The sequence below is a fragment of the Lemur catta genome, chromosome 4, assembly GCF_020740605.2.
Source record: "Lemur catta isolate mLemCat1 chromosome 4, mLemCat1.pri, whole genome shotgun sequence".
NCBI classification, from domain to species: Eukaryota; Metazoa; Chordata; class Mammalia; order Primates; family Lemuridae; genus Lemur; species Lemur catta.
The window spans coordinates 33744239-33772053 of record NC_059131.1 but is presented as its reverse complement, the minus strand read 5'-3'; the positions used below and the strand labels follow the sequence as shown (position 1 = coordinate 33772053).

The 27815-nt window shown below is 35.2% G+C and overlaps 2 protein-coding genes across 3 annotated transcripts in view; both read left to right on the top strand.

Annotated features, from left to right (window-relative positions):
• SRBD1 (S1 RNA binding domain 1) overlaps positions 1-27815 on the top strand; it is a 187224-nt gene that overhangs the window by 102368 nt on the left and 57041 nt on the right. For both annotated transcript variants that reach the window (XM_045549525.1, XM_045549526.1), the window contains exon 16: positions 7999-8081. In XM_045549525.1, the coding sequence (XP_045405481.1) occupies positions 7999-8081 (83 nt within the window). The remainder of the gene's footprint in view (positions 1-7998; positions 8082-27815) is intronic.
• LOC123636875 (actin-related protein 2/3 complex subunit 3-like) lies at positions 1640-2509 on the top strand. The gene has a single exon (XM_045549527.1). The coding sequence runs from the start codon at positions 1710-1712 to the stop codon at positions 2244-2246; it is 537 nt and encodes a 178-aa protein (XP_045405483.1). The 5' UTR covers positions 1640-1709; the 3' UTR covers positions 2247-2509.

The window sequence follows — 27815 nt, the reverse complement described above, 5'->3', positions numbered from 1 at the left end:
GCAAACAAAGCACTTACAGTCAGCATTTTAGTACCTTGACCCTGGTGGACAGTCAGGGGTCACCTAATACATAGTGAAAACTTATACTATTAAAGACAGATGCCAAAATACACTGTGGGTAAAAAAGCTACTTGGGGGAGGTAAAGACTATGCAGACAAGAGAAAAAGAAAAATTTAACATTCTCAGAGAAATAAAAAAAATATTTCATATATTTAGAGATATATTTATATAAAGTAAAATTCACCCTTTTTAAGTACTCCATCTGAATTTTGAAAAACTTATACTAGTTGGATAATCTCAACCACCTTTGTCATAGTCAAGATACAAAATATTTTTTATCAGGTTGACATGTTTCTCAGCTTCTTGTTCAAAAATGTAGTTTTTAATTATCAGGTCAAGATTATAACAGATTTGCATCAAGACTATTAAAACTATATTTTAATACGCTTTATAGTGAAAAAATTCTAATTTGAAGTTGTTGAATGAAAAAGACAACATGGGGGAAATTTTACTTATTTTCCTCTGTTCCTATCTGATGGCAAAGGTTGGAAGGATAAAATGAGATGAGTATTGGACTTTAAAAATAAAAATCTCTACTTTCTGGGAGGCCGAGGCGGGTGGATTGCTCGAGGTCAGTAGTTCGAGACCAGCCTGAGCGAGACCCCGTCTCTACTAAAAATAGAAATAAAAATTATCTGGACAACTAAAAATATATATAGAAAAAATTAGCCAGGCATGGTGGCGCATGCCTGTAGTCCCAGCTACTCAGGAGGCTGAGGCAGTAGGATCGCTTAAGCCCAGGAGTCTGAGGTTGCTGTGAGCTAGGCTGACGCCACGGCACTCACTCTAGCCTGGGCAACAAAGTGAGACTCTGTCTCAAAAAAAAAAAAAAAAAATCTCTACTTTGATATTGTTAGATAACAGAATAAGACAAATTTTAAAGAGAGCACTATTTAGTATAGTCTTTAAAGCAAAAGTTGATTTGCTCTACAAGCTTTAGGCCCTTTTTATCCTCTCGATATAATACATGTTATGGTTAAGTGTTGCTTTCAAGGCTACTGCATATGGGCGTGCAGGTGGTGCACTGTACAACTGAACCGTATGAAGTAGCTCTGCTTGCTTGCCTTTTAGAATGATAATCTCTCAATCTGGGCTCCCCTCCCCACTTTTGGTGTATCTAACGCAATTTTTTCCTCTAATGCATATCTTTTTGTTTTAATATCCCATATTAATTGTTTTCCTTTACACATTGAATTATATTACCATTTAATAAATTACCATTTATTAAAATTAAAATCTCTATATATACTTTATGTTCTCTTTTTATTGGCCTGTCTAGTCTACTACAATGCAAGACTGTCAGTTTCTATAGTTTATGATATGACTTGCTTTAATCTTTTTTAAATTGCATTTTTCTTATGTGTTTTTTTCCAAATAAACTTTAGAGCCATTATAGTTAACCCTTTGTATCCACAGTTTCCACATCCACAGATTCAACCAACTGCAGTTCAAAAATATTTGGGAAAAAAAACAATAAAATATAATACAAATTAAAAATACAGTAAAACAATTAGTTACATAGCATTTATATCATGCTAGGTATTATAAGGAATCTAGAGATGATTTAAAGTATATGGGAGGGCAGACCGGAAGCGCCGCGCTCTAACCCGATCCTGCTCAGCTGGGTTGAGACCCGAGTACCGCTGAGATGCCGGCTTACCACTCTTCCCTCATGGACCCTGACACCGAACTCATTGGAAACATGGCACTGTTACCTATCAGAAGTCAGTTCAAAGGACCTGCCCCTAGAGAGACAAAAGATACAGATATTGTGGATGAAGCCATCTATTACTTCAAGGCCAATGTCTTCTTTAAAAACTATGAAATTAAGAATGAAGCTGATAGGACCTTGATATATATAACTCTCTACATTTCTGAGTGTCTTAAAAAACTCCAAAAGTGCAATTCCAAAAGCCAAGGCGAGAAAGAAATGTATACACTGGGAATCACTAATTTTCCTATTCCTGGAGAGCCTGGTTTTCCACTTAATGCAATTTATGCCAAACCTGCAAACAAACAGGAAGATGAAGTGATGAGAGCCTACTTACAACAGCTAAGGCAAGAGACTGGACTGAGACTTTGTGAGAAAGTTTTCGACCCTCAGAATGATAAACCCAGTAAGTGGTGGACTTGCTTTGTGAAGAGACAGTTCATGAACAAGAGTGTTTCAGGACCTGGACAGTGAAGGGAGCCGGGACAGCCATCATCGCCAGAGCCCTGGGCAGCATTTTCTAGCGAGATGTACACAATCTTTTGCCTTTATTTCATAAAGTTTTATACAGAAGAGAGAAGAGCATGTCTGTACTCAAAAAGCTTTTGATCAAGAATTTGGGTGGGGGAGGGGAGAGCACGTTGTCAACAGTGATAGAAGTTTTCTGCAATATTAAGCTGGTGCTTAATATGGACAAATAATAAAAAAAATTTCTAGCAAAAAATAAAAATAAAAAAATAAAGTATATGGGAGAATGCGCATAGGTTCTGTCCAAATACTATTCCCTTTTATGTAAGGGACTTGAGCATCCAAATTTGGGTGTCCATGGGGGTCCTAGAACAAATCTCCAGCTGATACTGAGGGACGACTGTACTTTTAAAAGTCTGTAATATATAGAGTGAAATTCTGTTAAATTTATACTTCTATCCCAGTTCTGCACGTTTTATTTTTATTATTCATGGATTATTTATATACATATGTATTATATATATATATACACCATATATATATATACCATTTACCATATATATATATATATATATATATATGGTAAATGGATTTTCCTCAATGATTTTTAAATTTTTTACATTTTAATGTCATCATATTTTGCATTAGGTCTTTAGAATTTATTAATCTTACAAATGCAAGTTTGTACTCATTGACCAACATCTCCCCATTTGCTATACTCCCCCACCTCTATGTTATTGGTTGTTGATGGCATATGATAGAGCATCACTTCTTATCTGTGTGTCTTGAAACCAACCAACTAATTGGAATCTTACTAGTTCTGGTATATTTTCATTTGACTTGCTTGGGTTTCCCAGGTAGATAATCATCATCTGCAAATAATAACAATAATAATCTAGTGTGTGTCACTTCAATATTTATATCTTTTTATCAAATTGCATTGACTAGAGTTTTCTGAACAATGGTGAATAGTAGCAGTGGTACAGCAAGGTACTGATGTCATATGTGGGCAAACTAGTATTTGACATACATTTGGACACACTGCATTTAAAAAATACATATAACACTTTCATTGAGATATAATATAATTTACACAGCATAAAATTTACCCTTTTAATATATACAAGCCAATGTGTTTTACTGTAGTCAGAGTTGTATAACCATCACCACAATCTAATTTTAAAACATCTTCATCACCACCAAAGGAAACTCCTTACCCGCTAGCAATCACTTCCAGTACTCTCCTCACTCACCACCCCTGGCAAACACCAATCTACTTTTTATCTATATGGATTTTTCTGTTCTGGACATTTCATATAAATGAAATCATAAAATATGTGGTCTTTTGTGACTGTCTTCTTTCCCTTAGAATAATGTTTTCAAGGTTTATCCATGCTATAGCATGTATCAGCATTACCTTTCTTTTTATTGCCAAATAATATTCTACTGTATGGATATACCACATTTTGTTTATCCATTCATCAGTTGATGGATATTTTGGTTGTTTTTACATTTTTAGCTATTATGAGTAATGCTCCTATGAAAATTCATTTATAAGATTTTATGTGGACATGTGTTTCCATTTCTCTTGAGTATATACCTAGGAGTAAAAAATTGGGGGCATGCGGTAACTATATTTAACATTTCCAGAACACTTTTTGCCTTCTATTACTATGCTCTCCTCATCATTCATTCTCTGCCTCTTTCACTGTTTTCTCCTTTTTTTCCCTCTGTCTCAAAATGCAGATGTTCCCCAAATCTGGGGCCACAACTCTTCCTCTCTCTTAATTCTCTGTATCAGCAGTATGTTAGACTCCCTTTTCCTGAGCTACCTCTCTATCTCTTACTTTCAAGAACATGTTGTCAGCCTGATCATTCTCAACCTAGAGCTCTGCATTATTGCTATCTACTAAATAATTCATTCTTGATTATCCTGCCAGCAAGAAAATATAGCACCATCATTTTTCCAAAGCCCAAACATACTATTCTTTGAATTCCAACCCCCCCCTTTTTTTTTGAGTCAAGATCTTGCTGTTTCCCAGGCTAGAGTGCAATGGTATCATCATAGCTCTCTGCAACCTCAAACTCCCAGGCTCATTCAATCCTCCTGCCTCAGCCTCCCGAGTATCTGGGACTATAGGCATGCACCACAATGCCCTGCTAATTTTTTCTATTTTTTGTAGAGATGGAGTTTCAATATGTTGCCCAGGCTGGTCTCAAATTCCTAACCTCAAGGTATCCTTCTGCCTTGGCCCCACAAAGTGCTAGGATTATGGGTGGGTGTGAGCCACCAAGCCTGCCCCTGAATTCTACTTTAAACAATATTCATTTCTCTTTATACAACTGCTCTAACCAATTTTTCAATTTAGATTTTTATAATGTGGGTTTTTCTGTAGGGGTAAATTTGAGAGATTTACGCATTACTGATATTGTTTTATTGAATTTCTAGTACTGCCTTCTTACACAGAAAATGTTCTGATGCCTGTGCCTGCATATCTCAGAGATACTGCGGGTTTGGTTCCAGAGTCATCTAGATAAAGCATGTCTGTTTACAGCATGGTTTATTGAATATTTTAAGTTCACTGTTGAGATCTACTGCTCAGAAAAAAGAATCCTTTCAAAATACTACTGCTCACAAAAATGCACCTAGTAATTCAAGAACTTTGATGAAGATATACAAGGAGATTAATGCTATTTTCAAGCCTGCTAACAAAACATCCATTCTACAGTCCATAAGTCAAGGAGTAATTTTGACTTTCAAGCATTGTTATTTAAGAAACACATTTTGTAAGGCTATAGCTGCCATAGATAGGGATTTCTCTCATGGATCTGGGCAAAGTCAATTGAAAACCTTCTGGAAAGGATTCACCATTTTAGATGCCATTAAGAACATCTGTGATTCATGGGAAGAAGTCAAAATATCAACATTAACAGAGTTTGGAAGAAATTTATTCCAACTCTCATAGATGATTTTGACTACAAGACTTCAAACCACGCTGTAAACAGACGTGCTGTCATCTAGGCTTTGTTGTTCCATTGATAGAACATAGGCAGAGTAGATGCAGCATAATTCTTAAGGACCCTAGGATTTAGGGAATGGTAAGTAAGCCTTGGCTTCAACTTAAAGTCATCAGTTACATTAGACCCTAATGAGAGTCACCCTGTCCTTTGAAGCTTTGAAGCCAGCCATTGACTTCTCTCTAGCTATGGAAGTTATAGATGGCATCTTCTTCCAATAGAAGACTGTTTCATATACATTGGAAATCTGTTATTTAGTAAAGCCACCTTCATCAGTGATCTTAGCTAGATCTTCTGGATAACTTGCTATAGCTTCTTCATCAGCACTTGCTGCTTCACCTTGTACTTTTATGTTATGAAGAGAGCTTCCTTCCTTAAACCTCATGAACCAACCTCTTCTAGCTAGCTTCAAACTTTTCCTCTGAAACTTCCTCACCTCTCTCAGCCTTCATAGACTTGGGGAAAGTTAAAGCCTTGCTGTGGATTAGGCTTTTGCTTAAGGGAATGTTGTGGCTGGGATGATCTTCTGTCTAGACCACTAAGACTCTCCCAATTAGCAATAAGGCTGATTCACTTTCTTATCATTCATGTGTTCACTGGAGTAGCACTTTTAATGTCCTTCAAGAACTTCTCCTTTGCATTTATGGCTTGGCTAACATTTTGGCACAAGAGGCCTAGCTCTGGGCTTATCTTGATTTTTGACATGCCTTCCTCACTAAGTGTCATCATTACTATAATAGCTTTTGATTTCAAGTGAAAGATATGTGACTCTTCCTTTCACTTGAACACTTAGTGGCCCTTGTAGGTTTATCAATTGGCCAACTTCAATATTGTGGTCTCAAAAGTAGGGAGGCCCAAGGAGAGGGAGAGAGACAGAACATCCTATCAGGAGCAGTCAGAACACATACAACGATTATCAGTTAAGTTCACTATCTTATATGGGCATGGTTTGTGGTACCCCCAAACACTTACAATGGTAATATCAAATATCATTGATCACAGATCACCATAACAGATAATAATGAAGTTTGAAATATTGTAAGGAGTTACCAAAATGTGATACACAGACCAGAAGTGAGCACATGCTGTTGGAAAAATGGTACCAGTAGACTTGTTTGATGCAGAGTTACCACAAACCTTCAATTTGTAAAAAACGTAGTATCTGCAAAACACAGTAAAGCTCAGTACAATAAAATGAGATATGCCTATATTTTAAAATTCTTAACTCGGTTTATACTCTGAACTCTGAAAGTATTTTGACAATGTATATATGTGTTAAAGATCATTATTACTGCATTATAGAGCAAGACTAAAGAAATAATATTTGCTTTAGAGTAATTCAAGCATATCTTTAGTGGCACTATATTTTGAATCTGTAATTACAAATGTGGTTGTTAGAGAGAAGCATTTTTTCTATAACCTGCAGCGCTTGCACAAATTAACCTTTTGTGATTTTTGATAATAAAAGTGTATGTGAAGGCTTTGCAATTCCCATCTTTTTTTGAGAGACATAGGCAGATTGTATGAAACCAGCTTAATGTTTTCTAACTTGCTTTGCAAACTGCCATTGTCACTGTATGTTAGATGTATCAATAAAGGACATGAAAAAGACTTCATTGACTGTGCAGTGAACTTGATGTTCACAGAAGATTAGTAGATTTTATCTCTGATGAAAGAATTGGTATAAATCAGTGACTGGAGAATCTGATAGTCACTTGCAAGAGGTGGCTTCTATTGGCAGACTTTGGACACTTTAACATGGAAACAGGCATGGAATTTTCTTTGATTGCCTTAATGTGTTCACTTTATGAATTTACATTCCATCCAACCTATATGAGTAGGTGACACTGATTAGCTTGCATGTGTTTAGAAACTGGAAGCTGTTCATATGTAAGGACTCAATGTAACTATGCTACTGGATGGCAGTGGGGGGGCTGCCTTTAGAAATATTCTTAAGAGTCACAATAAATACCTTTTCTCTAACTAAATCTATCTTACAAATAATACTAGATGTGAAGTTTTATTGATATTTGGAAAAAAGTTGACAATAAATGATGACTAAATAAAATCCTGACACAGGTAAAGGAATATTTGAAGTTTACTGTCAAGTTTCTTGAGGATGATGGATTGTGATGTCAAGGGATGTGATTAGAACTGTGTGGTGTGTTAAGAGACAAGCAGTTGGGATTCAAGGAAATCAATTCCCAAGGCAATCTTGCAATCATATTCAAAGCCAAATAAGTGTATTCCTTAGCTAAATGACTTGGTATCTGTTGGCATTAAGATATGATTCCATCATTTATTCATTATTTTCAGAATCTAGTTCAATAAGCATATTTGACACATAAATCTCTTATTTATAATCAGAATTATTTAAAAGTAGAACAAATATTTACTTGGTCTTTAAAGCCCGAGGTATCCTATTTTGCTTTATTTAAAGAATGAACAGATAATCATATAAGTATAGGAACTAAATGCTTTGTCTTTTCAAATCTATAATCCCTTCAATCTATTTGTGGTCAAGAATGCCTAGGAGTTCTGATGACATAATTAATTCTGAAATTTTGCATTTACTTTTTGGTTGGGGAAAAAAGGGAATTTTGAAACTTAGTTAAATTTTTGGTCTTTTGGAGGGGCAGTAAGGATTAAGTACTTAGATTATGAGGAACTAACATAAGTAATTATCTGGCTACTGCTTTTCACATTAAGTCATACTTGTTTTCTGATTCTGTTTTTTCAGTTTCCATAGCAAGGCGTGTACAAGATCCATTAGCTGAGCTAGTGAAAATTGAGCCGAAGCACATTGGAGTTGGAATGTATCAGGTAAAACAATGTGGATCATTTAATTTATGAAATCCATCAACACAAAGAGCAGTACTCAAACCTGGCATAGTAATTGTCAGTGGGAGTAGATTCCCATTTTCAAGGTTATACAGTTTGTGGGAAGTTAGTTAGGAGTTATTAGAGAAGGAGGGGATTCTTTTTTTTTTCCTGCTATTAATGATTTTGATCAAGACTTAGAATCGACTATAGTCAGATTTAAAGACTATTAAAACATTAGATAAAGCTAGTAACTTAATTTGGAGAGCCTCTCCTTTTAACATTATTATAAAAATGAAGGCAGTATGGAGCAAGGGGGACATGTTGGCTCTTGCGTAAACCAGTATGAACAATTGATCTTTATCGACCTTTCAGGAAGAAGCCTTTGGTACCTCCTGTGCCTTATTTTTTCCCTATGTTTTCCCTTCATATTTGATTATTAGTTTTTAGTCATTACCCAAAATAGTCTAACCTTCCAAATGTTGTTACTGTGTAGTAGTAATGATAATAGTAGTACTTGTTTTGTTGTTACTGTATGTTTAATTCTTGAGGTTGTATGTCTTCATTGGGCAATTGAAGACAGCACTAGATCTTGGCAGAGTGAATTTTTGGTGATAACAGAATGGTATGTATGTGGGGCTTAAGTTGTCTCCAGAAGGCTCAGGTCAAAATTTTTTCCTCTTTGATAAACATCCTTCTTAAACCTGAAATAGAATATTACCCTCTGTATAATTTTTACAAGATTTGAGTGATAGGTACCATACTATACTTTTTGTAAAGAAAGATTATTTTTATCATGGAATCTGTGACTACTACAGATGGAAGAGACCTTAGAAATCTTACAACTGTATCCCATCACTTGACAGAAAAAGAGGTTGTGTCCTAGAGTAGTTAGGATTTTTACCCAGGATCACATAATGGCAAAGCTCAGATTAGCCTGTCAAGTATTGAGACTCAACTGGGAGTATTCTCATTTTATAGCAAGTTGGCTGAGGCATTCAGACCTTTAACTGGACTTGTTCATTTGACAAAGATAGTTCCTAAAGGGACTGATCTAGCTACAAGTAGATAGAAATGCTTGGTGTCTAAAAAGTACAACTGAAACAGTTTTGTGGTACAAGCATTAAAGTGAGGAGGAATTTTAGTTATATTAATTCAAGATGAAGTTATGGGGCATCTCAGCAAGGTAATGGAATAAAGAAAAGAGAAATATTTCAAATTCATGGAACCCAGGCAGGCTAATAAGCTATTGGCATCAAAGAAGTCTTTAAGTAAATCACAGAGAAATAACCTCCATATTGGGATTTAGAGATAGCATTTAATATGAAAAAGTTTGGAATTTATTCCAGCAACAATGAGAAGTAGGAGAAGAGTTTTAAGCAAGGGTATGATATGATCTTAAACGTTGACTCTGGCTACTGAAAAGAACGAATTAAAGGGAAAGAAGAGAAGCATTAAGACCAATTAGGAGGCTCTTAACACTAGCCCAGGTGAGACATGATGCTTGGACAAAGTTAATGGCAGTAAAGATGGAAAGTAGTTAAGTTTATTTTGTAGGGACTGCTGGTGATAAGTGAGGGAAAAGGAGTTAGGAAGAATTTGCCCCAAATGTTCTAATATGTGGATGATGCCTGAGTAGAACACATTTGATGGGGTAAGACCAGTAATTCAGTTTTGGATTGAATTAAGTTTGAGATACCTGTAACAAATTCAAGGAATTTGTCAAATAGGCATTGGATATATAATACAAGTTTGAGCTTAAAAGAAATAGCCATATTAACATTGGAGTACACACTGTTTAGCAAATAATGAAATTGAAAAAATGATCAAGATGGTAGGCTGAGCTCATGATACTCTTTATCCACAATACCACCACCATTGGCATAGCCACAAATCCAAATTCCATGAGGTGACAGAAAAGGTGTACATGTGTATCTGTACCTATATAAATACATATTTATATGAATAAATTGATAATAGACTGGGGAAACAAGAAAGGGTCCCATTGGTGGTTGGAAATTTCAGGAATTCCTGAAAGATATTAAGCATGAGGAATCATATCCATGGAGAAATAAAACCTGGTGTAGTCACAGCTCAAAACATATACAGATCAATGTGCATCAGTGGGTTCTCGAGGTAGGTGCACTTCCAGGTGGATCCAAGCTAGTCAGATTCAAATAATGAGGAGGGGCCAAGTATTAGATAAGGAGATACGTATAGAGTAGCTAGCCCTATAATAACCACCTTCCTCAATATACTCTGAATTCAAGCTAAAGTGCACTGAGCTTAACACAGATTGGAGAAGCTGGGAGATACATCAAGAGGCCTTGACTGGATTGTCAGGAAGTTCAAGGAGCCTTGTCCTGAGAAGACAAACTCTTATAATATACATGACACCTGGTATGTCCCACATTTCGCATATTATAACTGGAGGCAGATAGTAGTAAAAAGAAACAGCATACACAGATAGACAAATAGGGACGCTGAAATGATCTCACTACCAAGAGTCATTGAACATTTGAGGAAAACCTGTGATAGAAAAATGAAATATCAAATTTAATAAACAAAAAATAACATCCAACAAAACAGTGAATGGGCAACAGAGACTTTGAAATAAGTAATATTGACAGAGGCATAAGAAAGGTTATTGCATTTATAGAGCAAACATGAGGAAGAATGAAATCAAACCAATCAAGTATCTTAGAATTTAAAAATATGATTGTCAAGATAAAAAATGCATAAATGGGCTAAATAGAATGGACACAGTTAAAAGCAAATTAATGACTTGGAATATTGAGCTAAGAGATTCTTCAGAATATAGTTTTGCATTGAAAAAGGTAGAAAGTATGAACAAAAAGTAACGTGATGTAGAAGACATTCTAGAGCTTCAGCGTCCATCTAATATTAATATAAAATTCAAATAGAAAGAATGGAGGAGAATGACAATCATAGAAATAATAGAAGGACATTTTCCCAAACTGAAAACAGATAAGTCTTCTAAAAACACCTAATAAGTGCTGAATAAAAAAATAACAAAAAGCCTACACTCAAGTGCCTACTTCAGAAATTTCAGAATACCAGTAATAAAGAGTAACTGACTGAAAGCATCCAGAGAGCAAACATAGTGTATCTCCACAAGGGAAAGAATCAGATTGTCATCAGTACTATTATTGGTAAAAAAAGAAAGAAGATAGAAATGCAGTAGTTTTGAAGTTATGGGAAAAACATTTTAAACAGAGACTTTAAAATAAATAAAAGTAATATTCACAGAGAGGTTAGAGACATTATTACAATTAGAAAGCAAAATGGGGTGGAGTGAAATCAAATATACAATGTAATTCTATATTCAGGAAAACCATCAATTTAATATGAGAGGAAAATAAAAATATTTTTGAACTAATGATTCACTTTCTTTGATTGATCCAGACCTTCCTTGAAAGTATTCCTTTCCAAAAAGGATGGGGAAGTGTCCGAAAAAGGGAAAGACATGACATGGGAAACAGCAGTGAACTTGAAAATATATACACACAGTAAAATGTATAGTTGAGTCTAATAGTTTTTTAAAAAATCTATAATGTTAATCTTTAAATATTTAAGTTTTGATCAAATTAACTCAACATGGAAGGTAGAAGAAAAATAAGTGATAAAGTATTAGAATTCTTTTGCAGGAAAAAGATTCAGATACAGATTAACTCTAGAATTTGATTTTAAAATGTAATCTGAAATATATGAAGAATAACCACAAATAAGATATTAAATATAAATCATGAGAGTAAAATACAAAAAGTTTATCATTTCAACCAAAAGCAGAGAAAAGAAAATAAGAAAATGTTAGTAAATAAACAACAAAATATAAGGAAATAGGAATAGGTAATAGGTAAAGGTGAATATGTTAAATTCCCCTATTGATAGAGCTTCAGACTTTTAAGACAAAAATACAGTGCTAAGCTGTATGTGTACAAGAGGCACGTCTAAAGAAAAAAGCAACCTTGATATTAAAAATTTGGAAAAAATATTCCATACAAATGAAAAAGATAGTCATAGCAATATTAGACAAAATAGAATGTAAGGCAAAATGCATTATATAGGTCAAAAGAGGATATTTCATATTAATAACAGATATGGTCTCCCAAGAAAATATAATTGCTCTGAGCAATCTGTTATCTAACAACATAGCTTCAAGAAATATGTAGTATCATAAGCTTTTCTAGAAATTAAAAAATGAGGCAAATTCATTGGTTTTGCAGGAGTCTTGATAGACCATTATATATTGACATACACATTTTTAAAATAGCCTTAACTATGTGGTGGTGCACACCTGTAGTCCCAGCTACTTGGAAGGCTGAGACAGGAGGATTCTTTGAGCCCAGGAATTTGAGGCTGTAGTGCACAATGATTGTGCCTGTGAGTAGACACTGCACTTTAGCCTGGGCAACATAGCAAGACTCTGTATCTTAAAACAAAACAGCTTTACTGAAATATAAATATATATCATATAATTCACCCATTTAAAATGTCCAAGTCTTTGATTTTTAATATATTCATAGCGTTGTGAAAATCAAACATTTTTATCACCCTAGAAAGAAACCTTGTACTCATTGGCAGTTACTCCATTGCCCCTTCTTCCCTAGCCCTAGGTAGCCACTATCTACTGTCGTCTGGACATTTGATGTACATGGAATCATGTATTATGTGACTTTTTGTGATTGGCTTCTTTCACTTATAGTGTTTTCAAGTTGTTCCATGTTGCAGTATTTATCAGTACTTCAATTTTTTTAATGGCCAAATAGAATTCATGCATGCATACGCGTGTTTGTGTGTGACATTTTATTTGATGCGCATTTGGGTTATTTCCACTTTTCAGCTGCTATGAACATTGGTGTACAAGTTTTTATGATGTATATTTTCATTTCTCTTGGCTATATACTTCAGAGTGGATTTGCTGGGTCATTTAACACATAAATTTAAAGCCATATGATTTGGGAAAATTATTTGCCACAAATGTGTATGTATTTATGATAATTATGTATTTTATTGATAAGGCTTTATTTTTTCCTTGTTGATTTGTACACATTTATATGTTGGTTTATATAAAACACTTAGGCTCTACATACCGTTTACCATAGAAGAAATAAAAATTTCTCTTTTTATCAAAGTAACCCACATTTTAAAAGGTGATATTATTTCAACCTAACAAGTAAAGTTGTAATAAAATGATAAAAATCTGTGCAGATCAGACAGATACAGTGAAATGAGCACTTATATATACTGCTGGTAGAAGTGTAAATTGCTATTTCTAGCAAATAGTCAATACCTATCAAGATACACTTTTTAAAACTGCATCCCTTTTAGTTCTCCCTTTAGCTAGTTCCAAGGCAGTAGTAAGACCTGGTGTTAAGATTTATATTAATACAAGTTTGCTGTGACAGCAAAATGTTGGGAACAACTCCAATAGGATAATAGTTTTTTAAAAATAAGATATCAGTTGAAATATTAAATAACCATTAAAAACTTAGGCTTTCAAGGAGGACTTAGTAACATGATAAATTGCTCGTGACATATATTTTAAAATTTCAACAAAGTTGTTGATACAGAATAAAACTAATTTGTATTTTTAAAATACGGATATGCATTTATGTTGAAGAAACAAACCTCTGGCAGGTGACTGATATTTATATCTTTGGTGGATATGATTAGGGATTTTTTTTTTCACATTTTGTTTTCAAGCTTTTTGTAGTAAATATGTATTAGGAAAATTTATTATAAAATATATATCCATTTCCATATCCTATCCAATGGACCACTTATTTTTAAGCCTTGATACAATAGATTTCCCTTACAACCAGAGTGGGAGTGAATTTCTTTTTGGTTGGGACCTCTAAGTGCTTTTAGTATAAACTTAATACTTATATTCTTTTTGATTTAAGATAAGAGTAGATGGATAAACATTGGTGATTTAAAAAAATGAAAGCTGTTCAAAGGAAGAATATTAAATAGTTAGATGAAATAATAGAAGCTATAATATTATTTCAATGGAAACTAAAATACTTTGGATTAAATAACAGCTAAAATGCTACAGGCAGCACTCCAACCCTTGTCTTAGAAAATGGGGAGAACTGATTTTAAAAACACATGCCTGTCATTATTTCTGGAGAGAGAGGCAGCCAGTGTGATCGGATGACAGCATATCCCTAACTGACCCCTAAAGATTTTGCTGGAAAGTGGCTTGGTGTTACTCCCAAGAAAACACTCCAGGGTGAGAGCAGGATGATGCAGGGTTGGCTCTGTTGAGTTCTCTGGGACACGGGGAATGGTGGTTTAACTTGGCCTTGTCATATCCTGAAAGCACAACTTAAATACGTTGGATTTACTTACTATTTATTTCTTCTTTGGGTTATGTTTTATGTACTTTCATGCTCATTAACACCTTCATTTGGTAATGAACATGCACAGTAAAGTAGGAAAGACTCATAACAGCCCTCTTTCATCCTTTTGTGCCTCTCTGTTAAATCATTTGATGATGTTAGAGAATGAAATGGTTGTCCAAAATAAGTTTTTGGAACCCTTAGTGGATTCTATATCCAGGTCATCTTTATTCCTCATTATTGTGGATAATGAGTAGTCACTGTTAAAGGAAAATCGTCTTCCCAGCTGAAATTTTTTATTGTAAAACCTCAAAGGTGGGAATTTGCATTTATTTTACCACCCTCTCTATGGGATCAATTCTGGGTAAAAACAAACAAACAAATAAACAAACAAACAAAAACCCCAAAAAACGATTTATCCGGGTGACATTACTCTGGTAAAAACTATTTTATAGTTAATATATAGGGATTATGAAATGTAGTTTTAGTTTAGGTCTGGAAAAGATAAGGTTTCTCATTTGTTCTATAGTGTTGTTCAAATCTTTTAAAGCACTTTAATTCCTTAATTATTTGTCATTGTATAGTAGGATACAGAACAGAGTCTGTTTGTGGGCAATCACTTAGGTGATTTTTCCCTGGATTTTTGCCCCCTACACAAAAGCAATATTTTGAAATATGGAAAACACAAAGGTGAAATAGAGAAAACTGTTCTAAAACTGAGGCACTATTTACATTGGCAGGTGAATTCCCTGCCAAAATGGTTTTGCAATCTTGTTCCTTGATTCTAAGTCCCAGGATATGGGCTGTACCCAAATCTCTGCTTTGCACGGGTATTATGAGTGAAATTCAAACTGAGCCTTACAATTCAAATATTTTGTTCCTTTGTGACAATGCAAAAGACCTAACTGAATGAAAACAAAGGATTGACCTTGACTAGGAGTATGAACCAAACTCATGCATTAGAATTTGCTAATTATTCCTTAAATTTCAAGTTGTAAAATTTCTATTCTGGGTATTTTTCCCCTCAGGATGAATTATGCTTCCTATGTTGAAATATTAGCTTTATTTTTCTGAGGTTCCTAGAAATCACCAACAATGTAATAAGCCATATATACACACACACATATCCTAGTATAACACTATTACTTATCTTTAAAAGAAATGTGAAATGTTAGCATAGTTTGAAGAACCTTTTACCAATAATGCCTTAAATTATTAACAATGATATATCTAATTTCCTTTATCTTTTGTTTGCTTACTCTTTGTATGTCATTGACCTTGGCAGTGAAACTAGATCCATTTCAGTTTCTACTCAAGATCACCTTCTGGTTTTCATACATCAGCACAAAAATCACTGTTACAATTTCTAAAACTTTAAAGTATTTTCACAGTGTTTAAAACTAAGAATTATCATGATCAATGAAAAAAATTACATATGACTTTAAAAATACCATAAAGTAAAAGATTAATAAATTCTGCATTAAAATCTAAAATGTCTTTGAATCAGAACCCAATCCACAGACCGGGAGAAAATATTTGCAACACAACCTGTAAATGATCCAGAATATATAAAAGTCCCCCACAAATCAAGAGAAAAAAAAGACAAACAATTCAACAGAAAAATAAGGAAAGAATATGAACAGACGGTTCACAGAAGAGGAAACACACTCAAAAACATTTAAGATATGGAGAAAATTATCAGTCTCACTAGGAATGGAGGAAATGCAAAATAAAGCCATGACGGGAAACCCTTCAGGTTGTCAAAACTTTGCCAATTCATATGTTAGCAAGCATGTGGAACATTGGAAATCTTGTACATTATTTGTAGGAGTATAAAATGGTGTAACCACTTTGGAGAGCAATTAGAAATTAGTAAAAGTTGGAGATAGGGATTCTCTTCAGCACCACAATTCGTTTGCTAAGTATACATAGCCTAGAAAAATTCTCTTACCTGGGCATAAGAAGAAATGCACAAGTTCATTGAAGTGCTAGGTATAGTAGTGAAAAATTTGAAATGGTGTGTCCATCATCTGGAAAATGGAAAAATAAACTAGTATACTCAGACTGTGGAATATTATATGAATAGCAGTGAAAATGACCCAAGTAGAGTCTTCAACCTATTAATATACTGATATAGATAAACCTCATAAGATACAATGTTGAGAGAAAGTAAGTTGTAGAATATGTACAGTATTTATGGAATTGATATAAAATTTAAAAATATGAAAAATACTACTATAGAGTAGCAGTCTTCAACTTTTTGACACTAGGAACTGGCTTCATGGAACACAATTTTTCCACGGATGGGCAGTGGGGGGAGGGAGGCGGAGCTCAGGCAGGGATGCGAGCAATGGGGACTCTCCGCTTATTCGCGGATAGGTCCGCGGCTGGGGATTGGGGACTGCAGCTACAGTGTATTTATGAATACCTGTATATGGTAAGAATATAAAAATAAACACAGAATTTAAGATAATTACTTTGGGTGGGGCACAGAATGAGAGAAAAAGGAGAACTGGGCGTTTCAATTATGTTTATAATATTTTATTTCTGAAGTTGATTGGTGGGTACATGGTGTGTCTTACACTCTATAATTTTGTTAAATATTTTACAATTTTTAAAGAAGATGGAGGAAAGCTTGGTCAAATGATAAAGGTGCTTTAACTCAGGAAGTTTGGCTTTCAGTTGGTTTTAGTTTCTTATACATTTGTGTGTTTGTGCATGTGTTTTACAATGAGGATTTATTTATATAATCAGAAAAAATAAAGCTATTTTCATTTTTAGTGAAAATGAAAAAAATACATTTAATATGGTAGATTACATTTCCTTTCATAATATTCTCACAAACTTTCTTCAGGACCCTAATGTCGCACCAGGTCAAATACTCTTTAATGCCCAGATTTGACACTGTCTTTATAAATTTCTCATCTCACAAATGTGAGTTTTTGTTCTGTGAATTTTAAGAATTAAATATCATTTATTTTGCTCCTATGGTCATTTTAGAGAGATAATGGCCTAGGACTGTTAAATTTCTAGTGCTTATTTACAGGGCAGAGTTGAGTAGAGCAGATGTTTAAGGAATTACAGTATAATATGGTGTAATAATGGTACTGTCATTTAACTAGCATTCATCCTACACTATTGTCTTTTCGTCACTACCTCCGTCCCTCCCTCCTAAATTATCTAAATTACAAACCTTAAGATAAAGCAAGGGAGCTTTTAAAAATACCTAGCCTAGCCATATCCCCAGAGATTTGAGTTTAATTGGTCTAGGGGTGGGCCCCACATGCCAACAAATTCCACAGATGATTCTAATGTGCAGCCAGGGCTGAGGACCATTGGTTCTCAAAATGTGGTTCCCAGACCAGCAGCATCAGTATCATCTGACAATTTGTTAGAAATGCAGATTTTTGCACCTTCTTCGCAGACCTATATAGTATCAGAAATTCTGAGGGTTGGGCCTTGCCTTGTAATCTGTGTTTTCTTGGCTTAGGTTTGAGAACCACTGGTCTCTAATGCTTCTCAAGCTTAATGTGCATATAAAAACCCTTTGAGGTCTTGTTAAAATGCAAATTCTGATTCATTTGATCTGGGGTGGGCAGTGAGGGTCTGTGTTTCTAGTAAGCTTCAGGTGATAACTGTGCTGCTAGTCTGTTTTGAGTAACCAGAGACCCTACTCAAAGCCTCTTGGGCTCTTCCACAGGTCTGATGAATCAGAATCTGATTTTAACAAGATCTCCAGGTTCTTTGAATGCACGTTACAGTGTATATTATATAGGAGGAAAATCAGGCCATGCCAGTATGTAAGGGTGAGAGTTTGAAGAAGCAAAAATCAATATTGTAAAACACTGCAAAGAGAAAGTAGGATCAGAACTGAAAATGTGTTTGTCATATTTAATTTAAAAAATGATAGTGACCATAACAAAAGTAATTTCACTGGAGTGGTGGAGGCAGAAGTCAGATAGAAGTATATCCTGGACTGAATGAAAGGTGAGCATTTAAGAGACAAGTGTATACAAATCTTTAAGGAAGAGAGTTGTTTAAGGAGGTCAGGATTTGAATGTGTTTAATGTCACTAGGAGGAGGTAAAAGGAGAGAGTGAGAAGTTGAAGATGCTAGAGAAGGAGGAAGCTGGCTGCCTGAGGAGGCTGCATCCACAGGATGCCTACAGAAACAGTCTAAGGAAATGGATAAGAAGAATCCCAAAGAAAGAAGATCCTGGAGTAGTGGGTAGCTGGGAAAAGGTGGAAGACAACAGGACTGTGAAGGGTTATTCCCCTACCTGATAGTTTTTATTTTTTCTTAAAACAGAATCCTGCTGTTTTAAACCACCCTCCTACCCCAGCCAAAAACAAAACAGCTAGTGTTTAAATTTATGAAATCATAGTATTGATTTGTTTATTGTCTGTCCCTTCTAATGCAATGTAAATGCTTCCATGAGGGCAGGGTGTTTCCACCTCTGTATCTACAGCTCCCATAACCTGGCACATGGTCGGTATCCACTCAGTATTTCTGAATGAATGAATGGTAGATTATTGGTATAGTTGATCATTTGTTGTATTTTTAAACTCTATTATAAATACACCATAAAATTTTTTAGCCTTTCACTTAAAAGTTGTGTTGGGTAAACCTGTACTGTCAGTTACTAGTTGTTTTCTTTTTTAATGAAACTTTTTTCAGGAAAATGTCTTAAAAATCCTCATTTTCCTTTCCAGTTTTCCTTCAGTCTTATACTTTGACCATTACAAGTTTTAAGTCCTTTATGTTCAAGATAAGAATTTGTTCAGTTTTTTGGCTGGACAAGTACCATGGTCTACTCCTGTAGTCTGCACCAATTTCTATCAGAATTTTCACTGTCATGTTTATATGTATATAGTCAGCCCTCCATATCTGGGGGTTCCACATCTGTGCATTCAACTAACCACAGATTGAAAATATTCAGGAAAAAAAAAAAGAGTAGTTGTGCCTCTACTAAACATGTACAAACTTTTTTCCTTGTCATTATTCCCTAAACAATATACTATTAACAACTATTTACATAGCACTTACATTGTATTAGGTATGTAAAGATGATATTAGGTATGTAAAGTGTACAGGAGGATGTGCCTAGGTTACATACAAATACTATACCCTTTTATATCAGGGACTTAAGCATCTATGGATTTTCATATTTGCAGAGAGTCCTGGAACCAATTCCCCACAGATACTGAGGGATGACTGGTGTGTGTGTGTGGGTGTTTATAATATCTCAAACATGACACTTTCTTTTTAACACAAAGTATTGGTATTCAGTTTATTAAGAATAGTTCCAATAAATGTTTAAAGATGATGGTGAAATCACTTTATTATTTCATAAATAGCCTTTTTTATTTTAAGTTGTATTTGGCATATATAAATTATTAAATATGGAATGCCCAATTTCCTTAAGTACTAAGTTTGACAGTTGATATCTCTGACATTTCACTTTGACACTTCTTTTTTTTATTGTGAAGGTACATCCTCATTCTTTCAAATGCATGTTTTGGCTTGTGATTATCTTTCAATTTTTTTTAAGAGCAATTTTTGTGAAACCATGGATAAGTTAAAATTTGTGTTATTTTTGAATATGAGTTCCATTGTGGAACCAGTGCATCACAGACAGCTCAAAAACATCAATGAAGTATTTGGGAAGGATGTGGCTAATGAACGCACAATACGTTGATGGTTTGAGAAGTTTCATTCTGATGATTTTAGTCTTGAAAATGAGCCATGAGGGTGACCTGAAACCAAGGGGGATAATGATGAGCTAAAAGCTGTAGTAGAAGTGAATCCATCTCAGCCTTCGCATGAATTAGCAGCAAGGTTTGACATCACTATTCCAACAATATTTATTGGACCATTTGAAACAAATCGGCAAGGTAAAGAAGCTGGATAGATGGGTTTGCATCAATTAAGCATCAGAAGAGAAATTGTCTCTAAGCTTGCCTTTCTCTGCTGTTGTGAAATAAAGGTGAACCATTTCTACACCATTTTGTCATGTGTGATTAAAAGTGGATTCTTTGTGACAGTTGCAAGCATTCGGCACAATGGTTGGATAAAGATGAAGTGCCAAAACAGCCCAAAACCAAATATTCATCAAAAAAAGGTGATGTTGTCTGTCTGGTGGTCCAGTGCCAGTATTACCCACTACAGCTTCATGAAACCTGGTCAGTCGATTACAGTGTATGTCTACTGCAGCCAACTGAATGAAATGATGAGGATGCTTGCGATTAAGCCTCTGTGATTGATAAACAGAGACAGGCCAATCCTCTTGCAAGAAAATGATAGACCACGTGTTGCACAAACAATGCTGCTCAAACTACAGAAGCTGGACTTGGAAACTCTCTGTCATCCACTGTATTCACCAGATCTTGCACCTACTAAGTACCACTTCTTCCAGGCTTTGGACCACTTCTGGCAAGGAAAAATACTCAATTCTCAATAAGCTGTGAAAAATGTCTTTTGCGATTTCATCGCCACTCGCGCTCTAGGCTTCTTCACTGCTGGCATAAACTACAGTTAAGATGGCAAAACTGTGTCAATAGTTTAGCCACATACTTTGATTAATTGTACTGCTGCTTTTTTGAGATATAATAAATTAAACTTTTGATTTGAAATCAGATATTTCATATTTATTGAGCTAATACTTTTTTAGAGCCTTACTGTTATGACCTCGGTTACCTGAAAATATGCTGTCTCATTTACATATTCTATGATCTGGAACATTGATCCTATCTCCAATTTTGTGCCTCTGTTTTTTCCCCGGGTAAATTTCAAGCTCTTGGATTTGCTTTATAGTGAGTGGCTGGCCTTGTGAATGCCTTGTTACATATGCAAAATGTAATCTGTCTCAAAGCTGAGGTAGCAACCAGAATAACCAATGCCACATTATTTCCATTCTTTGTGATAGAAAGCTTTGTGTAGTCCAGTGTGTGGAGGTGACACCTGACAGCTCTTTACTAATTGATCCTTTAAGAAGACTATTATTTCTTTATTATATGTGTCATTTAACCAGTGACCTGAGGATATGAAATGTCTTTTTCAAAAAATGCCTTTGAACATTGTTTTTCCCTACTGAATTTTAATTAAAATCAGGAGTTCAAAAGTAAACAGAGTTTATGCTAATTACAGTGAATTAGCAAGTAAAAATTTCTTGAAACCTAGTGGGATTGGGGAGAGCTCTCTTGCACACCTCACCTCCTTTCTGTTTTGCTTTGACTTGGATCTTTCTGTGGGAGCACTGTGTGTGAGCTCCTGCACTGAAAGGTGTATGAGAATTTAGGGCCAGACAGCATTAGAATGGCCATGTAGTTGAAGTGAGAATGACTGAGGAAAGTGAAGAAGGATTGCTATTGATGAAAGAACCAGAGTTCTTTAATTTAGCACACATCTCTTGTTCCTTTTCCCCTCTACAATACATATTTTCTATGGAAATAATTCTTACCGGGACAGATCAGAGGGAGAACATTTATAAAGGAATGTTCTTTGATTATGACTAAATTCGTAATAAGGACCCATAACTAATATCTTTATACAAGAAAAATCCTTGTTGCAATGGGATTCATTGGAACAGAATTTTTTAAGTGAAATTGCCTATTAAAATATGAGTTTATGGAAGTTCTTAATTTTATCTTTGATAAAGAGCGCTAAGGAAGTTTTTAATATACTGGTGAGGTCTCTTATTGGTTGTGTGTGGGTGGATAGTTTATAGACTAAAAGTTAGTGGAATTAGATTAGTCCAATAAATGTTTAATTCTAGTATTCATATAGGTATTACTTTCTGTTTTGCTGAAATTTTAGATACAATTATGTGTGGATAACCGGCATTCTAAGGGATAGTCTTGGATGTAATTTTTAACTTAGGGCAAAAAACTATCTTTTTAATATAATGTCCACATCAGGAAAAAAAATCATTGAAATAGGAAATTGAAAATAGGATTGTGGTAGGTAATTATATCAATTGAGAAAAGAAAGGAAATGTATAAATATTAAGAGAGCTACTTGTGAGAATTTAAAAACTGTATTCTGAATATCAGTTATCTGCCATTTTCCCCAGGAATGTTGATTAAATCATTCCATTATTAATTATTAATGTATGGGTGTTGGGGGTGGGTGTCAGTCATGGTCTTTAAGAATAGCACAGGTAAATTTAATTACTTATAAGATTATTATGTTTTGAATTCAAGGGGAAGGCATTATCATTATCATAGTGACAATATGGGTTAAATGCATGATCCTGCAGAAAGGACTATGAGGTTTTGTAGAGTTGAGGTGAGAAATGAACCCTGCCTGCAAAGTGATTATAATGTGGTGCAGAGACAGGAAAACTGGCTTCATTGAATTACGGTGTGAGTTCACTCATGGCATGTTTCTCTACCAAATTTATCTTCTGCTGTGGACAGTTGTATTATAGTTCTTTCTTTCTGGTCGTGGAAAGGAATTCTAAGGGTAAAAGTCTGTATTGAGGGAAAATCATATTGGTGAGAGATTCCCCCCATACACATTATTTTACTCTGGATTTGTATAGAATGAAGATTGTTTTTCATTTGACAGAAAGAAGTACATGTGTTGTTTGTCATTTTGAACAACTAACATTATAAAATATCTTTGTTTTGAGTGAGATAATAGGCTAGCTAGCTGCCTTCTTAGTGTTCTGTTAACTATGGTGATATATTTTTTTTTTAATAATCCAGATCAGGGTTCCCAAACTGTTTATTGTATAGTATTACTAAAAAGTTCTTTTTGAATGCCTAATTGAAAGGGAGAATTTTCTTCTGACATATACAAAGCTTTTGTTTCATTATTTATTTGGAATAAATGGGGCCAGAGGGTATGTATGCAGTTAGGTTTTGTTGGATGGAGGCTTGCAAAGACTTTTTGAGGCATGATGTGCAAGTGAGTGTTTTTAAATCTCGGAGGTGTGATTATGTCATAACAGCCATAACCTCTGGGCTTGCTTTATTACTTTTATTAAAACAAATCTGTATGGGGGTGCTATGTATATTTTGGTGATGAAGGAAATGAGGTGGTTAATTTATTATGTGAACAGCACTTTCAACTAACCACAGTGTGATTCACTGAGAGTGCAGTGGAAAAGCCTAGCTCTGTAGGAATGACTGCTTTTTGATTTGTGGACCTTAACTTTCAACACCATAGCATGAAGTTTATCTACAAAATGGTCCTTTTTTTTTTCTGTAATGTTTTTGTCTAATTTTAAACTCAATTTTTTTCCCTTCATTTTATCGTGGCCATTTACTGCATATGAATGATCTAAACAGTCCTTGCCAGCAAACTGAGGGGTGAATGAGCAAGAGAAAGATCCACGTATTAGGGCATGAGGAGTGAGTAGCATCTCTACAGTTTCCAAGTAAGTCCCACATGTATCTCAGAGGAGGACTCCACAGAATAAATCAATATTCTCAATCCTTAATGAATAACTAACTGGAATCAGGAGTTAAAGAAATGTGAAGTACCTGTTATTCTTCCCTTTTTTAGGATAAATTTTTAAGCAGATACACAGTGGAAAGGAAAGTCAATCTCTTGCAAAAGAGTCTCTGAGAAACGTTTGTTTGGAAGTGGGGGTTGGTTACAGGAGGAGGTGTAACACACAGAAGTACACGCACTATGGAGTGGGATTGAAAGAAGACCAGTCCAGCTAACAAGTTCACAGCGTGTATAAAGCACTTGTTGTATACTCATAAACAGCCATTGAAAGACCAAGAAAAGGTTGTTTTCCTTGGAGTGGAGCCATATCCAGCATCGTCTGGTGATGTGAACCTGCCTAGAGAGAGAGTGAAAATAGGTCATCTTCCCAGCAATATTTTTGAAAGACCCCTTCATTTTCCAGATGTGCCAAGTACCAATCATTTACAGACAGAAAGACTTGGAAATCAGTAAGGCATTTAATTAATAATTAAGGCATTTTACATCTGGAATATTATAAGCCTCCTTTAAAGTCAGGATAACAATCAGTTTTATATTTTATTTCTGCTGCTTTGGAGTGGCACCCCACATTTCTCTTTAGTGCTCTAAATTTACTCTACACATTAGGTTGTTTCTTCATAGTACTTCCCTAGGAGAGGTGGCAAAGGCTGGGAGAAACATTATTTGTGCAATTTAAAGGCAGAGTGTAGAGGAGGGAGGTCCAGGCCTGTGGTTTCTTAAACAGGGTGGAGTAGGAGGGAGCACTGGCCCATGGTTAGGTTGCCCCTCAGCTGTCATGACCAGTCATTTCTGGTGACAGTGTGTCCACTTTGGAACTACTTCAATCACGGTGATTAGTAATGATCATCCACAGTCCCAGATTGTGGTAGAAATATAGTTTTAAAAGAAATTGGATTGCAGGCAAAAACTTCATTTTAATGATATAGGTTGGGCCTCTCAAACTTCTGGATATCTCCACTAGTAGAATAAAACTATATTTTGGACATTCCATGAGACATTATGTTTGACACTATGTGAGCTAGCATTTAATTTGTTAAAAGAAGATTTGCATTTGTAACAGTTTTGCTACTTTTTAAAAGATTGAGATTTATTCTTGGGAGTTGGCTTTAAAAAAATCTTACTCTTTCTCCCTCCCTTCTGAATGTCCACCAAAAACCAATGCAGAACATAACAGTTATTTTTAAAACGTAGATATTAAATAATAGAGAAGCTGTAATTCCAAGTCTGCCCTCCTTTCTTCACTGCCTTCCTCAGCATTTCCTTCTGCTATGTCCACTTGCTTATGTACCTCTTTCTTTGACTCCCTTGCAACCTACTCTGACCTGCCTTTTTGGTTTATTTTTGTTTGTTTGTTTGTCTGAGACAGGGTCTCCCTCTGTCACCTGGGCTAGAGTGCGGTGACGGCATCATACCTCATTGCAACTTCAAACTGCTAGACTCAGGCGGTCCTCCTGCCTCAGCCTCCCAAAGTAGTTTGTTCTCCAGTTCCTTACTCAGGCCCTCCTTCATATGGTGTGAAATACAACCAGGCTTTTAAAAAAGTGATCCAATCCTTGTTTACGATTTGAAACCTACTTGGATATGTGTTGACAAATTTAAGTAACTTTTTGAGGTTTTTCAAAATTCAAGTTTATGGGCTTGCTACCAAAGTTAGCAGTAACTGAACACAGACCCAGTGACGGCAGCAGAATACCAAAGATATCCAGCCCAGTCAGCTAGATGGTAAGAGCATGATTATAAATAAAATGGAACATTGCAGTTGACAGTGAGCCAGGAGGTGCCTTCTTGTGTAGAAACTCCGTGTTTATCATTAAGTTTGTAAAACAAAATTTGGATTCTAGATTAACATACTTGGTTAGTCACACCTGGGGCACATAATTATGTTCATTGACCTACGCCCATCCTTGCGGTCAGTAATTATAATTCAGGGTGTGTTTAATGAAAATTTCCCTGAAAAGCAAAGATCCCAATATAGACAGGGAGACTGCCTTAAACTAAAATCATATACACAGTCTCACTGGCACCATCCTGGCACCTGGTGTGATTCCATGGAAAGAACAGAACCTGGGACACCAAAGGGAGCTGTGGCCTTACCTTGCTTTAGCTACTTATGCCATGTCACCTTGGGAAAGTAATTTTACTTCTTCATGCCTCATTGGAAAATAAGATAAGGGTACCTATATACTTTATAGAAGGAGCATTAGAAGAAAAAGAAAAAAATAGACATGGAAGTGCCTGAAGGTGCAGATGTGAAAGTGATTTCATTTCATGATGGGACCATCAAACAACCAGATTCTATTTACTTAAGTGGTTTTTTTTTTAACCTTTTATGTTAAGGTCCCGTTTATTCCTATTATTTATTCACATGCTAATCTTATCAAATATTCATTTAATTTCAAGTTACAAGGGATCTTCTGGGTCATTTAGTTCACACCTGGCAGGTATAAGCATGTTCATTCCCTTCTGTTGAAAGGGAGGACAGAAGAAGCCAATGGGGAAAGCTTCCAGAACAAAGATCAGAATGGCTGCATTGCTGTGGTCATAATCCAGGAATGAGGAAGTGGAGCCCCATTGCCTGCATCTTATAAATAGTAATGACAGGACTTGTTGCATAGGAAAAGAGGCATTTGAAGTTGAACTGGAAAGTACACTTTAAACTTCTGTTAATTATTACCTACAGAATTTTTTTTTTGTAAGTCTATAGTGCTTTACTTCTTATCCCTATATATCTGTTTCTTCTGTTGTGGTTTACATCTAATGTTTAAATTGACTCATCTAATGTTTAAAATGTATTTTGGAGGTGGGAATGGGAGAGGGTAGAATGCTTAAAAACAAACTCCTCAGTTTGTTGGGATGCACGATCTAGTACGGGTTGGCAATAAGAAACAGCTGTTTGTTTGTTGACAGCCTGCCTTGCCTCTTCCATAATCAAGCTGTTTCTTATCATGTAATTACCAACTCTTTAGTATTTGAGACTTGTTGCGGATTTATAGTTGGTTGTATATTGTTTGCCAAAACGTCATAGTTTAGATAAAAAATTAGTGATTCCCCTGTAGTCATTCTACTGAAGTATGAATGTGGGTTGTAATAAAAGAAAGATGCTGGAAGAGACTTCTGAAATTCATTTCAAACTTAAGAGAATGTGAAGGATGTTTTGTGTGTTTTCTAAGGAGGGAGTATTGGTATAACTCTTCCCTCTCTTTGTAGACTCTATTGCCAATCTGAAAAGCATTCTGTGTTCTGATTTCACACATGTAGTAAGGCAGCACTGATGTGGGTAGTAGGATAGATTTTCTGATGCAGAAAGACATGGTTGCTTGCTTGCTTTCTGTTTGTGTGTCTTTTTTTTTTTCCTCCCCCCTTAAAACACTGTTATGATTTTGAAACCAGGAATGAAAGGAAATAAGTTAAAGTTCTCTGAGAGTCCAAGGTGATGTTTCAGCCTCCTGGGTAGCTTTATTAGCTGAAAAAAAAAGCTGAATGTGCCTCCTACTCTAAAGAGACTTATCTAGGCAATTTTATAAACAGACCGCTTTTCAATCTGGATTATGCTGTGTGAGGCCCATTTTGAAATAAGGGTAAACCTGTGTTTTAGAAAAACAAGCCAGAAAGGTGAAGTTTCTGTTGCTTCATTTAGTTTTATTCTTCAAAATAAAGCAAAAACGTTTTCTAATCATGCTTAAGTCACAGCTTCTCTAGGAGTGGAAAAGTTTCTCTCCTTAATCTTTTCACATTGCAGAGTTACTTCAGAAAAATCCTCTTAAAAACTACAGTGCCACAAATTTTTATTTTCATAAACTCCAAAGAAACGTCACAATTTTTCTTGGTTTGATAGGTTTAAATTATAATGGATTTTAGAGTATTTTTTGTAATTTTCTCTTTGATCTCAAAGGCATTACATAAATTGGTAAAT

Bases quoted from the DNA above. Each gene is read 5' to 3' on its own strand.
- LOC123636875 (XM_045549527.1), top strand. From the start codon at position 1,710: ATGCCGGCTTACCACTCTTCCCTCATGGACCCTGACACCGAACTCATT.